This window comes from Palaemon carinicauda, chromosome 18 (assembly GCF_036898095.1).
Source record: "Palaemon carinicauda isolate YSFRI2023 chromosome 18, ASM3689809v2, whole genome shotgun sequence".
Classification (NCBI taxonomy): Eukaryota; Metazoa; Arthropoda; class Malacostraca; order Decapoda; family Palaemonidae; genus Palaemon; species Palaemon carinicauda.
In genome coordinates this window covers 34,266,843-34,283,885 of record NC_090742.1, presented here as the reverse complement: position 1 = coordinate 34,283,885, position 17,043 = coordinate 34,266,843, and the positions used below count along the sequence as shown (strand labels likewise).

Below are 17,043 nucleotides of genomic sequence, written 5' to 3'. Positions count from 1 at the left end.
CGCTATTCGTGTGAGTACGGGAATGCAATTGCTTTAATGTTTACACCCTTATTTTTTATGTTACACTACTTAATTTCATCTTATATTGTATTTTTTCATTGTTCATTATTTTGATTAGACCTTTAGGCTGCCCATCCTGGCGGTCTATCCATTCATGAACTGAAACCGAAGCCTTATCCTACGATGTCATCATATTTGGTGTATATTATTATTATTATTATTATTATTATTATTATTATTATTATTATTATTATTATTGCTGCTATTATTATTATTATTGTTATTATTATTATTGCTGCTATTATTACTATTCTTGTTGTTATTATTATTGTTGTTGTTGTTCTTTACCGAAAAGGACAAAGGTAAACAAGATTATGAAACAAACAATTATGTTTAAAGGCCGTTCATGAATGGCAGAGGTAAGGGAAAGTGACATTGCTCTATCAAGCAGGTCAATGCCCTAGAGACTGACCATATATGATCAGCGTCCAAGCCCCCTCTCCACCCAACCTAGGACCAAGGAGGGGGCTGCTGATGATTCAGCAGGTAGACATATAGGCTCCCCCAAACCCCCCAACCTTAGCTCACAAGGATGGTGAAGTTGTAGCGACCAAAGGAACTAACGAGTTTGAGCGGGACTCGAACCCCAGTCTGGCAATCACCAGGCAAGGACGCTACCTCCAGGCCACCACATCCATGAGTACATAAATCTCTATAACAGTTTATATAATCTGCAAGAATCGAGGCAAATAACATGATCGTATCCCTCAAGGGTAGATGTACTCCAAATAGATTTCCTAAAGGTATTGCTAATTGATATTGCAACGCTAGATGTTACGGCTAATCAATTAATCATGAATATCTAGTATGAATGTCATCGTTTCACTTCTGATCTCTCTGTTAGTGAAATAAATAACATTTAATCATCTTATGGGGCTAGCAACCGCATCCTCATAAACGAAGTTCACAACACACGTTGTCAGTCCGGATCATGAGGCAGTCTGCCAAAATTTTAGAAACCCTTGAAGGCAACAGTGAGTGGGTAATACTTTGATGGAAATTAGTAGAAATTTCCTCATTTGAGGAAATCAAATTACCCGAAATCATTCTTTTGATTGCCAAAGCTTTATTGCGAATGGACGATTAGCCCAATGGAAGAATAATGACATTCATAATTAATGGGTCGAAACGTATTTCGGAGTGTCTGTATTTTCCTTGGCAACGTCCCTGACTGGTGAACGCCAGACTGGGGTGCGACTCCCGCTCAAACTCGTTAGTTTCTTTCGACTCTGCAACCTCACCATCCTTTTGAGCTAAGGATGGGGGTTTTGGGGGAGCCTATAGGCCTACTTTTCGAGTCAAAAGCAGACATTGCCTGGCCCTCCTTGGTCCTAGCTTAGGTGGACAGTGGCTTGGGCGCTGATCATATGTATATATGGTCAGTCTCTAGGGCATTGTCCTTCTTGATAGGGCGATGCCACTGTCCCTTGCCTCTTCATTCATGAGCGACCTTTAAATCTTTAAACCTTCTAAACACATACTAGTATTTGATATTTTTCAGTGGTTTGATTTCTATAAAACCAAACTCAACATTCCAAACGGTAAGCAGGTGGGAATCGGTACCCTCGAATTAAACATATTGGTATCTCCTTTTGACTGCTGTTAAGACGATAGGATTCTGGTCCTTCTTTTGTTTCCCCTTAACTCTTGTCTTCAACCTTTTAGGAGGAAGGTTTATTATAACCTTCAAGGGGAAGTCTAGCATAAATAACGGTGACTCAGAAGTATTCTGAAACTGAAGGTGACAACATTAAAAGTTGTAGATAACCCAGTGTAAAACTGATACCGAGCCTATTCATTATTTTTGATAAATCGATTGTTCAATTTAGCTTCTTTTCTTTTGTGTATTCATTGCCAGAAGACACTGTACTCATTACCACAAGGTTATTTTTATAATGATTGGAGGTATATAGATAAAATATAAGCTCAAAAAAGTAAAATAGCAAATGCAAGAGTTAATAAATCCAATTCTGCAACAAGTAGAGAATATATAAAAATTGTATCCAACTTCCCTACAGTAACTCTCTCAACTCTTGTTAGATCCTCACTTTACTTTCTTTGGTACCCAAGTTATTTCCTTAGTATCTCATGTTGTGTTTTGAAGTTCCTATGATATATTTAGTTCTAAATATATCCTGTCAATGGAAAGGTCCGGAGACTGGAGTTGATGACATGAAACCATGAAGTTGTTTATAATTTGACTGACTACCTGCTGTTATTAGTTTACGTAAGCCTAGTACCAGCATGGGCTCTTGCTCTGAGGAGCAGCCCGGAGAAGAATGAAACTGCTAAGACATTTAGTTCAATAAAACACCATATCCCTAAAAAAGGATAATTTGTTTTGTGGTTTCTACCGTTACGGTTAACCCAGTCTGCTTATGTAGCTCAGTCCAAAAATAAAAATGTGCAAACGGAGGGTGAATGTGCCTCAACCCTCTTAGTAAGCAATAGACACGCCCTTAGTTGGTCGGAAGCTTATAAGATCGGAATAAAGCAAGTGAGTTGCAGAATATCATAGTAAGAAAAGCAGATATTTTGTGTTATTTTTTTTTTTTTTTTTTTTTTTTATTGTGAGCTGTTGCTCGTGTATTTTGTTTATATACTACAATTTAGTATTATTTCATTTTTTTTTTACTATTCTCTAAAGAGCATTTGTATGGAGTCAGTATATGTCATATATTGCAACAAAGATACTTTAATATTGATTGTTTTCACCGGTCTTAGACAAGAGTGGACGTATGATCTCCCGTCTCATCGAGTAATGAATTTTAGGATAACAGACTCATCAATTTCGGTGCAATCAAATTACAGCAACAGCGGACAAAATATTTCTATAATAAAGGCAGTGTATATTTTGCCCTTTAAAGTAATTGAATTTTTGTATATTTAAGATGAACATGAAAAACATTATCGCAAGGAAAAGCAACCCCCTTAATACAATGGGAAATTCCGTTGCATCACTTCCTGTTGTAACACTTAGAGAATTTTGTACATAACTTTGAAGAAACTTAAAATCTCGCTTTCCCATGAGGCCGTCGTGTCTAAACTTCGAATAAGATTTTTTTTTTTCGATATTACTTAAAAGTAACTTCTTTTCTTCAAGAAAAAAATGGAGTTTCGCTATGCTATTCCAATTAATATGACTTGCTCATCTCTCTCATTCTGTCTTTATTTATTTATATATTTTTATGATGTCAACAGGATACGCCAGCATGTAATTGAAAAATAGAAATTGTGATCAAAGAGATTTATTTTTACTCTTGTGAGTGCTTGCTAGATACTTTCTAGTTTATTTCCTTGTTTCCTTTGCTCTCTGGGTTATTTTTCCCTATTCGAGCCCCTGGGCTTATAGCATCTTGCTTTTACAACTAGGTTATATCCTGGCTTGTAATGATAATAATAATAATGATATATAATATATGATATAATGTAATATAATATAATAATAATAGTAATAATTAATAAGAATAATAATAATAATAATAATAATAATAATAATAATTAGTAAATGATAAGTGATAAGTGATAAATAATAAATAATGATCAATAATTAATAATTAATGAATAATAAATAATGATCAATAATTAATAATTAATGAATAATAAATAATGATCAATAATTAATAATTAATGAATAATAAATAATAATTAATAATTAATAATAAGGATGATAATAATAATAATAATTAATAATAATAATAATTAATGATAATAATTATTAATAATGATAATTGATAATAATAATGATTAATAATAATGATTAATAATAATAATAATAATAATTAATAATAATAATACTTCTTCTTCTTGGTGTTTTTGCCACTGCTGTTCTGAACATTGATCGAGGTGCCATTTTTACCTATTTGGCTTAGTATCAGCCACTTCATACGAGGTAGTGTCAGTTACTGTTGGTAAAGTCACATAATATATTTGCTGCTTGAGTTTGTGTTATTAGATTGCCAGCAACCAGGAATATCTTTAAAAAAATGTCTTGGAAGTTATTTTTTATTTTTTAGATAAGAATGCTTGCCATCTTTCCTGTCTTACTAACAGCCATTGCTGTACCCGTAAAACTTGTAATTTTATACAAGATAAAGAAAATAGCCACATGTGTTACTAATAATCTCTCTCTCTCTCTCTCTCTCTCTCTCTCTCTCTCTCTCTCTCTCTCTCCCCCCAGTATCAGTGTGATCGAAAACTATAGTTATGATGATATAGTCTCCCATGCCATAGGAACTCTTGCCATCATGATATAGAATTCAAACATCTTTTCAGAACTTTATAATATTGCTCGGGATATCTGTCTTCTTCTTGGGAACGAAGACAGGGTGAAAGACTTAGCGCTAGGAACTTAAGATGCCGTGGATATGGTCTTCCCCGACGGCTCCACTAACGTTCCTGATTTCTTGTATTGTTGTCTTGACTTTCATTTCCTTAATCAAGTGCGCAACTGTCACCGAAATTTCCCATTTGTTTTTTAGGCTACGTTGGAACGTATTCTTATTCCTTTACTCATTTATTTGTGTGTTCCCTTATTCATGTATTCGTGTATTTTATTTGTTTTTTTATATAATTGTTTACCCAATACTATCCTATTTCCTTCTTTCTTTTCCATTTGCAGTCATTAAATACTTTTGAGGTTTGTTAGGCAAGATCGTGACTAACAAGTAGAGGTTATTCTGGAACCTAATTGCTAGAAAAAATCTTTTTAACATTTCTTAGCCCCAGATGTCATTCCCATTTGTGTTTTCAGTCCTGCACAGCATAAAGAATGTAAATAACTTTTACTGTTTAAATGGCTGTACAATTAAGTAAATGTTATGTCTGGGGGAAAATCATTATTCTCGTGACTATTTCAATGTTAATGTGATACGTAGAATTCCTTTACTGCATTGGTCATTATTTGAGAATTAATAAATAAATATTGGTCGTTGTTAATTCTATTGACTGACCCAAAGACACCGGTGGAAAACCTGGTCTTTATTGATCGCGACCTCCTTGTGTCCTCCATTTTAACCGCCTCTTCCTCCTCCTCCCTTTTTATGCTACTTCTTGCCTATTTCGTCCTCTTCTTCCCGGAACAGGTTGTAATAAAAGTCAGGTTAATGTCTCTAAACCATCTACCTCACATTCTTTTAGGATCATTTACAAATTAACACGGCAGTGCCGATCTTATTGAAGCAGATCTGAAGGAATTTCAGTGGGTCCCTTTCTTAACCTCCCTTAATCAAAGACCTTTACTTTCTTTCGCCTTTGATTTATCTAATTGATTTTTTCGCTTTATTTTTCTGTCCCTTAATTTTTTTCGGTGTCGCTTTTTTTCTGTTCTTTATTCATTTGGGTTTTTAGGTGGGAGAGGGGTGAAAGGCGTCTTCGTCTCCTTTCGTTTTGACCCTTTTTTTTATCCCTTTTTATCGGGTTATTTCACTGCCACCTAAAATGTGGGTATGCACTTCTTCGTACCTTTAGCTTAGAAGTTGTCCATTTTATTTTGGAATCCTTTATGCATTTATCCCCTTCCACTTGGTGTCCTGGCTAGCACAATGGTAAGGTGTTCGCCTCGCATTCGCATGGAAGTAGATCGATCCAGCCCGGGTCCGTGAGTTTCACCTGTTTACTGGGGAGGGCACTGCTGGGGTTGGGCACCACGTTGGTGGGTGGACTTGCCTGACTGACGTTCTGGTGAGCGTCTATTCTGATGAACCTAGAACTGAAACCAGACACCTTTACCTTTACCTTTTGGTGACTGTTCTTACTATTAATACTACTACTAATCCAGTTGATTGATTGAAAGGCCTTCCTGTCAAAAAATGTTTTGAATGTTGGCATATATTTTCAACAAAATTTTAAAGTTGTTTTTTGTATTTGATTAATATGAGGGAAACATTGCGATGAATATCATAAAAAAAATGTGTATTAAATAGGCATGGTTAGAGTATTTTAATGGTTAAGGGATGAAAGAATAAATTCCATTAAACTATCAATAATATTATTTTATAGCTTTCACACTAAAAATATTTATGTTGTTTTTGTTGTTTTTCCTGTTGGCATTGTCATTATGAGCCTAATGGCAACCACTGGTAAACCGGAATGCTTGGAAGACCTAGGGCTCAAATAGGGAAAACCTCCAGTTTAGAAAATAAAACAAAGATGAAACGATTAAAATTAAATAGTAGATTAACTATAAAATGAGACTTGAGTTAACACTGAAGTATGAGTGGTGTTCCCACGCGCACACACACCATAAATATATATATAATATATATATATATATATATATACATATATATATATATATGTATATGTGTGTGTGTGTGTGTGTATATATATATATATATATATATAGTATATATAGATAGATAGATAGATGAGGTCCTTTGCGTCAATATGCGTATGAGGAGATGATGATGTTGATATATATATATATATATATATAGTGTGTGTGTGTGCGTGTGTGTTTCCAATAAGGTTTTTGGCATCTTGGCATCGCTTCAAAACTGTATTTGCAGTATTCGGGAGGGAATACTGTCCCCCTTATATTCATATTAGGAATCATATTACAGGAATTTTATGTTCATTTCGGCGTTTCCACAACATGGAACTTCTCCTGGAAACCTTTGATTGGTTGAAATTCATTTAGCCTCCCGGTTACTTCTTCTCAACCGAATGATAATTCTCGGAATGTGTTTTGAACATGGCGTTGTTTTGTACAAGATTCAAATTTATTTGTTGCCTTCACGTCAGGGCTTTCTATGTTCAGAGGTGTATCAGGTAATTAGATTTTTTATTTGTACCTTCAAGGCTTATGTAATCCCATGGTGTGTGTGTGTGTGGGTTTTATTTATTTATTTTTTTTTTGACGCAAACATTATAGATTAAATTAAATTAGTAAAATCAAAAGAGAATTTTATGGAATTGTTTTCTCTTTTTTGCAAAGCTTTTTTGTTATGGTATTCACAATGGTCCCACAACAATAAAAAAAAATGTATTATTAAGAGGTTGGGTTTATGTGTTTTAGAATTATGGTGATCTGTTGGTAACGTCTTTGCCTGATAATTGCTAGACTGGTGTTCGAGTCACGCTCAAACTCATTAGTTGCTTTAGTGTCTGTGACCTCACTATCCTTGTGAGTTAAGGATGGGGGATTGGGGGGGGGTATCCTATAGGTCTACCTGCTGAGTCATCAGCAGCCATTGCATGACCCTTCTTGGGAGAGGGTGCTTGGGTTCTGAACATCTGTATGAATGGTCAGTCTCTAGGGCATTGTCCTTCTTTATAGGGCAATGTCACTGTACCTCGCCTCAGCCATTCATCTTAGGATGCTCGAAACTGATTTAGAATTGTGACATAATGAATTTTTACGGCGTTTTAGAATAGATACTTCAGCTTCTAAGCCGTCTGTCCAGACTTCACTTCAGGATAGAATAAGATGTAGATTTTACTCATAATTCAGAATTAAGTTGAGGAACTTCATACTTTGTATATATTACCAACTCATCTCTCTCTCTCTCTCTCTCTCTCTCTCTCTCTCTCTCTCTCTTTCAGGGCTAGGAGGAAGGAAGTGACTTAGTCATATATCCAAATATTCCACTGTACTTTTGTAACCTAATAGTAATACTGTACCTGGTAGCTCATTGATACTGTTGTTACGGTCTTTGGAGAAAATATATGGTAGCACAAAAATTGAAAGATTGCCTCCTGGAACCACCAACTGGACGGGAGAAATTAGTGTCGGCTTACTCAATAAATAAATGAAGAACTAACCTCCGTTTTTTAAAATCCAGCCGCATAACGGAAAATAAAATAAAACTATTTAGAAAGAGTATAGAAAGCAACAGCCCGAGGGAAACCTCTTTTGGAACCAAAGCAAAAAGATTTTTCTTTACCCTTTAAAAAATGCCTTTCCTGAAGTGTCGAAGTCACTAAGGGGAGCCATTCGGTGCAACAATATTTTTACTTTTCGTATTCTGGCTCAGCCGCTGGCTGTGAGTACTCTCTGACCTTCAAAGAGTTGTGTGTGTGCGTTTATGAAAAAGGAGAGAATTCGTGTCTTATGTCCATGTATCATACGTGCGTGCTAAGATGTGTGTGTGAGAGAGAGAGAGAGAGAGAGAGAGAGAGAGAGAGAGAGAGAGAGTTTTCTTCCTCCCTTTCTTGTGTGAATAATGTTATTATTAGTAAGTGGGATAGTTTATCTTACTGTTTTTCTTTTATAATATTTTATGTCTTGAATTATTTTTAGATCTTATATAAAAAACAGAAAGCCTTCCTTTCGTTAAAGTGAAAAGGGAGAGAGATAACATGACTGCACAAATCCAGGAAAGAAATATCGTAATTTACTTTTTTTAATGAAGTCATTGTCTTTCCCTAAAAGAAATCCAGTACATAGAATAAAATAATTTATAATACGTAATAATTACTTGAACAATTTTTTTTTCACTGAATTAGTACCAATGTGAATTTAATATCTTGCGATAACTTGAGGATGCTTGATGGGGGGAAAGTGTTGGAACTTCGTCATCATCCACTCAAGGGGTGGGACGTGTGCTGATGCCTCCTCTTCTTAGCGTCCCCTTTTCCATGACGTTGCATGGGGTCCGTGTCTGAGCGAAAGGGCCCAGCAATCTAGAAAATAGAAAGTAAATCATGGCGTTTGTGCTCGTGAACTTCCTCGCTCTTTCATCTTTTTTTTCTTTTGAGTCTTTTCTGCAGCTGCTCTTTTGCCTCCTGCCACTTTTCTTTGTCGCATCGCCTCCCTCTTTTTCCTCTCCTTCTCTCCTTATCTTCCTGTCACCCATACATTTTTTCCTGCCTGCCTTACACTTTAACCCCGTATTCTTACCACTTTTCACAAATTGGTATCTGCTGTATCCAGAATTTCCCAATTTTGTGACCGACCTTCCTCGAATTCTCTTCTTGTATTACTCTCGCTTCCTTCACACACTTAAATGGTCCCCTACATCCGATTACTTATAGTTTCCGTAATTTTTTATGAATATTACCTTAGTGAACTGAATATTGATCTTATTCTAGCTTATCTGTTTTTGTGTCTTGATATATGTACTTTGCTCACGTGTAGGTAGCATGGGAGACACACATCTCACATACTAACTAAAATCTTAACATTTTTAGATTTTTTAGAGTTCATCCATACTTTTTTTTTTCTAATCGAAATCGAATAAATAGATTTAAATATGCATTTGTTTATGATCTCCAACTTAAGTACTCCGTTATTTTTTTACGCTTCATGATTTGTTACTGTAATTTTCCATAATCATGTGATTGATATGTTAAGTATCTATTTTATAGTATAGCTTATAGCCGCAACGTACCTTTCTAAGCTTTGAGCATTGGGTGATGAGAGAGGATGGAGCATGGAGTTAGAGAAAAATTTGGAGTACTTGGGATTTTGAGAGATTGTGATCATTTTGGGTGAAACTAGAAAAATTCGTGTTTGAAATTATTTGAGTTTTGGAGTCTCTTAAGTCTTTTAGAATATTCATGTTATTTATAAATAGTTTCAAATAATATTTGATGTATTAAGGAGCATCCTGGGATTTTATGAAATCTTTTGTAGAATTTTATGAATGTGAGAGTTGTGCGAATACGTTTAGACATTTCATTTTACTATTTTCGCTTTACCAGTACCAGCCAAACTCTACTGAATCCTTCATCAGGCTGGGAGGGGCGGAGAGATGAAAGGTCCCCTTTTGTTCATTTGTTTGACGTCGGCTTACCCCAAAAATGGGGGAAGTGCCTTGGTAAATAGATATATTTTACTATTTTAAAAAAATCTTTGAGAGCTGACGTATTTACATTTTGTGGAAGCGTTTTTTTATTAGTTCCTGAGAGTACAGTATTTAGAGATTATTGAAAGTTATAAAGTAAGTGGAGCATGTTTGAGATTTGTGAAATATTTTTTTTTTAATTTTGTTAAGTTTTAGGTTTTTTAAGATTAAGTAGTTTTAAACAAGTTCTGGAAACATATTTTTAGACCATGTTGAGAGTTAGCGGGAAATTCCACGTCCGCCTTTCCCTTTATTGTAGTTTTGTTCAGGAAATATTCCGCTTATGCTCTTCAACTTGAGAAGTCGAATTAATCTGGTAAATAGTTTGTGAATGAATGTTTGCAGGCGAACAAAATAGAATTTCCCGTTATGTTTCAGCCAAATGACCTCTTGGTAAGAGTTGTGGTGAAGCTCCTTATATATTAGTGAATTTTGTGGGAAATATTAATTTTTTTTATCCAGATACCCAAATTTATGGGGATAGGAGCCATTTGTCAGTCTATGTCTCTCGGACCCTTCTTTGTGGATTGAATAAAGTTAGTTTTTTCAAAAACGTTTAATACTTGATATCATTGAACAAAAATGTGTTAAACTTTTATTTCATGTATGGTGAAATTATTTAACCCTTTATGTGGTGGACACAAGGGTCATATTTTAAAGTCTGAATACAAATAGGTATTCAACCTTTCCTCTTAGGTTCGGAACTACAGAAGAAAGCGATATATTTCAGGTTTGGCGAAATATGTGATTTCCCCCGCTTGGTTTATTTTAAGTCACTTAATACAACTGCTTACGTGTCACTGATACTTTTAAATTATTGTTTTTTTTTTTTTCTATATTATAATAATGATAAGTTTTTACCATTACATAATCATCAGTATTGTTACTGAATGTAGATGCGGATGTGACAGTGTCCCGAGATGTCATCTCAACAATCCCTCATAACTTTACTCGTCCCCGAGTCCAAAGTAAGATTCCAAGTTTTCACGAAGAACGATGGTGTTCAGACGGAATTCAAGGAATCAACGACCAACTTGGTCTACATGTCTTGCGGTGTAATGAGAGAGCATGCAATTCCATCAGTTTACTCTGCGTTATTTTGACGCTCGAGGTCAGCCGTGAGGATGTGGCTGAACCGATGGCAACAGTGGGACTGTGCACGTCATCCACCCAACAAATATACCAGGATGTTAAGAACACTGCTTCCTCATGGGGTTCCATGAAATTTGTGATCAGTGTAGTTTGCTATGTTAATTGTATATTAATCATTAAAAGAAGCATGCAAGTTTATAGATGCAATGTCGATTTAGCACGGGAGAACCGCCTTATTTTTGCATAGCCGGTAGAATTGGACTTGCGATACTGGATTTATCACTGAAATTATCCAATTTATTTTTACATTTTTTTTTTCAATGTTTGTCATTGATTAGTTGGCTATATTAGTCTTCAATTAGAATTGTTTCCAATGTTTGGAAAATATAGCCCTGAGAATAACCATAACTTAATGGTAGAAACAGCTGTTAGTAGACAAAACAAAATATGTCAGCGTAGTTGCACTTTCCTCTTTTCCTTCAGAGTTTTGGCTCCAATGAGGAAAATAGTTATGAAAGATATATGAGCATTTTACTATGGTGTTAGTAGCTAAATGTACATCTGTATTTACTAATAATTGCATAATAAAGATAATGCATATATATATATATATATATACACATACATACATACATACATACACACACACACACACATATATATATATATATATATGTGTGTGTGTGTGTGTGTGTGTATGTATGTATGTATGTATGTATGTGTATATATATATATATATATATATTTATACACTTTAAAGATACTGTTTATTAAGATTTATGAATATTCAGATCTCCATATACGATAGTAGATTATAAGAAAATATATTATTTGTATAATTTTATGCTATAGTTTTGTTTGCTAATTTCATATCCAGTTAGTGAAGGGTCCATTAAAATGGGATTTATATTGTAACGTATTGAAAATACCTTATTTTTTATTATAGAAGATTGGAAAACTAACGTCGTTTTTGTAGTTGTCTTTTTATTATTATTGTTACTGGTGCATAAAATTCATTCTTAAAATATGTTGAATTTCTCATATTGATTTACTTCTTATTTTTTTTATTTCCAAAATGCTGAATATTTTATAGTGTTTACTTAGAGTTAAAGTCTAAAGCTATTGAAACAATTTTGTTCGAGAAATATAGCGAATTCTATTTTTTCCGCGTTATGGCATCAAAAATCTTTTTCTTTCCAGATCTGTTGGCTCCTCTCGAATGGTTTGACCTCCCATCAGAAGCTGCAAGAAACAAACGTCATGAGTTTTGACCCACTCTGCCACCATTAAAGAAAACGGTAACTGAAAATAAAGTATAACAGAAAGACTCTCACAGAAAACGGGGAATGATAAGTGGTAACTCCTTTAAATCTCTTATTGAGGCTTGTGGCCTGTGAAGAGCTCGAGGTAGGAAATAAGACCACGAACATGAAATGGTGTGGAATGACACTCGTGCGTGTGTGCCTAGCAAACGAGCCTGACCTCCTCTTCTTCTTCTACTGGGGGAGAGCGCGTCTGTTGCTTGGGTTGTCGTCTTCCTCAGGAATTAACCAACCGATGTGGTGGTAGCCCCATCAAGGGTAGAGGGCAGGGAGAATCCTTCACGATCCCCTTTCTCTTGTCTGTTTCTGTCTTTCTCTTTTATCCTTTTCTTTATCGCCAATATTCGTTCTATTCACCATTGCCCTGCTTCTCGCCTACCGAGAGAGGGTCTCCCTAGATTCCCCTTTCTCCTCCCCCTCGCACCCCCTCATGAGGAGGCCTCGTGAGGTCTTCGTGTCACGGAGAAGTCGGCCCTAACGCCACCTGCTGTAAGGGCCGAATAACGATGGTTGGGCCCCCGAAATGGGATGTGGACGAAGTACCCTTGGCAGCGATAGTCCAAAGAAGAGTAAGAAGAAAGGTAAGCGATTTAAGTTTCGTTTTTAATCCGCTTTGAGGGACGTTGAGTGTGGGATGTGGGTATCTTGACCTCAGTCCAACCACCCCCGCCGCATCACTGTTAACATGTACGACCCCACAACCCACAAATTAGCTTCCACACCCACAGTTTTCCGAGAACTGGAATGAAAGCCTCAGTATTTTTTTTATAAATCTTATTGATCCAATTTCTTTGCTAACAGATACATTTTATACTACAACTAAAGAAAAGTTGAGACTTGGAGATTAGAACTGCTACCATATTTCCATATGGAAAATCATTGTTCCCTTGTAAAGAATGATTATTTGTTGGGTATATATTTCATTTATTTTTGAATGGCCTTGCCATAAAGACTAACCAACTCTATGGGAAACTTGGCAGGCACTAATCACAGCTAAATCTCAGCTATAAAAAGAAAATCTAAAAAATAAAAGTATTTCTATATCGACTTTGCAATTTCAGTTTTAGAGAACTTTTGTGTCATTTGTACCCCTTGATTGCTTTCGTGTCCATGCCTTGCATCATCAGCTTTAAGAGTCTATTTTGTTTACTGTAAATTATTTCATGGCGTTTAAATCTGTGTACATTTTATATTTAGTACTCGGGCAAAGCTAGAGGCCGGTAGGGATCTCTCTCTCTCTCTCTCTCTCTCTCTCTCTCTCTCTCTCTCTCTCGTGTATTTTATTCAAGTATAATGTATATGTATACAGTATAAAGTATATAGACACATACATGCATTCATACAATCTTATATATAGGCATTTATATATATGTGTATATATGTATATATATATGTATATATATATATATATATATATATGTGTGTGTGTGTGTGTATATATATATATATATATATTTATATATATATATATATATATACACACACATATATATATATATATATACACATACATACACATACTATTTACATGTTTGTTAATATTTGTGTGTAATAAGCCATTCTCTTAAATAGGAGTCACTCCAGAGAAATTCATGTTAATGGTCACTGCCATATCTGGATGCAGAGATATACCAAAGGACCATCCTTTGTTATCCCACTGTAAAGAAAGTTAATCTGCATGGCATCGATTTCGCAGCACTAATATTCCCTCTTAAAACTTAACGGCTCCGGAACGAAATAAGAGAGCTTCGTTGTTTAACCAAGAGTTGCTTTGTGGCATCTTGTGGCTAAACGCTCTACCAAGCAACCATCTTGCTGGCAAAATTAAAGTAACGCCTTCACATTGAATGGCACTGATTTAACAATCATGGATGATTTTGACCTTGCAGACAAGCAATGGAGACTAGAACCAGAAAGCTGAAAGATGCGAGAGAACTTAAGCGTGTGATTATCTTTGGGAATTGTCAGGTATTGTAAACAGCATTTCTTGACACAGAGAAGGGCGTATATCGGGTTTGTACACCAGCCCCTCTATAAGAGTTGAGGGTTATCCTTTATTTTAAGAATAAGGTCACGTAAATCGAAATGGGTTTAAAAATGGTAGAATAAAGAATTAAACAAAAACGTTGTTTTTGTTAAATGGAAAATTGTAGGATACTACTTGCAAAAGGCTGTACAGAACAAACAGCCAATTACTTATTAACGTGGAAGTTATGTAATGATGAAAAGGGCATTATGTGCTCAAGTTGAAAGGTGAGCTGTTTTGTTAATGAAAAAGAAAGGCGTTGCATGTTAGAGAATAATGGACGGAATATGTTCGTGTCATCACTTCATTAAGCCTTTCAGGACATTTTTCCTGCTTTATTCTCCTAATATTTATTTCGGAAATAACATGTAAACATTAATTTTGAACTTTGTAGTGCGATGACTTGAAGTGAGACCATCCCACTACACTGGAAAGGGCGCTCAACGGAATTGGAATATCTTAAACATGCGGCTCATACTTATAAGCAACTATGGTCTAATATTTTTATCTCATATTGAAAAATCACTCCAATTACCTTTTATTATGGTATTAATTATTATAATAATTATTTTTATTACTGCTGAAATTATGATAGTAATAATGATACTAACAAGCATAACGATATCTAGATAGAAAACACATAAGTAAAGATAAGCAGGAAGATATTGAAGGGAGCCATAACTAAGGATAGTTAAAAAAGCTAAATAATCGTTATGAATTAATTGAACATATATTTATTTATATGACTGAAGAGAAGTCAAAATGGTTAGTCCCTATAGAAGTTATTTGAAAAATTGAAGAAATCAAAAAAGGAAGATTGGAGATTTGTCAGAGAATCCATTTCTGTCTTATCTGTATAGTAAAAAAAAAATATTTTGATAATCAAACAAGGGTTTTTTATCCTTTGACCTCTTAACCTATATATTCTCCGATTCATCAAACCTGCTAACCATGCGCTCCCATAGCTGTTACTGATAATAAAAGGTACTTACTCCTTTAACTGTTACTGATTATATAAGGCACCCCATTAGCTGTTACTGTTTATAAAAGCCACTCCTTTAGCTGTTTCTAATAATAAAAGGTACTCCTTTAGCTTACTGATTTTAAAAGGCACTCCATCAGCTGTTACCGATTATAAAAGGCACTCCTTTAGCTGTTACTGATTATAAAAAGCACTCCTTTAGCTGTTACTGATTATAAAAAGCACTCCTTTAGCTGTTACTGATAATAAAAAAATAATGATGAATTTTATACAGTGGTTTGATATGATCAGTGAATATAAGATTGAAATGGGATGTAACCAGTAGGTTTATATTTGATGTATACAGTATATCATAACACACACACACACACACACACTCTCTCTCTCTCTCTCTCTCTCTCTCTCTCTCTCTCTCTCATAAACGCTTATGTAGCTAATGAAAAATCAATTTTCTTGTGCAAATAATGATAATTATCATTGCTGTTATAATAACGTTGTCGGTAAGGTACTGAACGCCTATATCGATATACCAGGGGTTTCAGTTCGAAAGTCAGAGGTTGTTGTAAGGGGAGAGGGAGGGGGAAGGGGGCCCTTGTGGTTGGACTGAATTTAGGGGGTCAGACGAGGAAGGGATGTGGCAAGATATCAGCAATCGTCTTTAACAAGGCGGTGTGAGTGTTGACATTGGTCTTCCGCTTGTCAGCATCACAGAAATAGCTACAGCGAGTTACTCTGTTTTGATAGAATATATAGGTATAGAGTTACTGCTGTACGTTATTATTATTATTATTATTATTATTATTATTATTATTATTATTATTATTATTATTATTATTATTATTAACAAAGCTACAACCCTAGTTGGAAAAGCAGGATGCTAACCTCAATGGCTTCAACAGGGAAAAATAGCCCAGAGAGGAGAGGAAATAAATAAACTACAGAAGCAGTAATGAATAAATATGAAATATCTCAAGATCAATAATAACGTTAAAATAAATCTGTCATATATAAGTTATAAAGATATATTTATTCAACCTGTTCAACATAAAAACATTCGCTGAAATTTTTGTTGTTCTGAAGTTCCACCATTTCCATTGTCCGATTAGGTAAATCATTCCACAACCTGGTCATAGCTGGAATAAAATTGTATTAGTTGTAGTGATTCTGGGGGAACGGTTCCTTTACTTATGATAAAATGCCCTAATTGATATTCAAAATAATAGCTGCAATAATATAAACAATACAGTTCACCCCTCTTAATGTATAAATTTTAAGGCGATACAGTTAACAGGAAAATCTATCCTATCATAGTTTTAGCATAGCCTCTTCGAATACCCTAGTATAGGGCTATTTATTTTAGTTTTGTTACTCACGTGACTTTTATACATACAAATATCAAGCTACAGTTATATTTTTTAGTATCGTATTCATTCACACGTCCTTGAAAATAAGTACTCAAAACGAAAATTGATTTATTATAAGGGCTTATACCTCGGTCAGGGTTCGAATCTATCGCGTGGAATCGAGAGGAAATTAAACCATTGACCTATCAAGAAATATATAAGTTTATTCCGACTTTACACACTCCTATCGATTTCAATTAAATTCATCTTCCCAATGGTAGCGCATTGCTAAGTTTGATTGGTTAATTGATTAGGCGTTAGCTGGCATCCTGAGTGCTGATGCTAAATATGAAACACCAATTTATGATACTTACTGTATGTCACTGACACTTTACTTTCATGCATTCAGATATTATGCTGCAAATATATT

At 34.8% G+C, this 17,043-nt stretch overlaps 1 protein-coding gene across 3 annotated transcripts in view; it reads left to right on the top strand.

Annotated features, from left to right (window-relative positions):
* LOC137657765 (uncharacterized) overlaps positions 1-17,043 on the top strand; it is a 611,991-nt gene that overhangs the window by 566,700 nt on the left and 28,248 nt on the right. For all 3 annotated transcript variants that reach the window (XM_068392256.1, XM_068392257.1, XM_068392259.1), the window contains one exon: positions 12,141-12,843. In XM_068392256.1, the coding sequence (XP_068248357.1) occupies positions 12,786-12,843 (58 nt within the window). In that variant the 5' untranslated portion in view covers positions 12,141-12,785. The remainder of the gene's footprint in view (positions 1-12,140; positions 12,844-17,043) is intronic.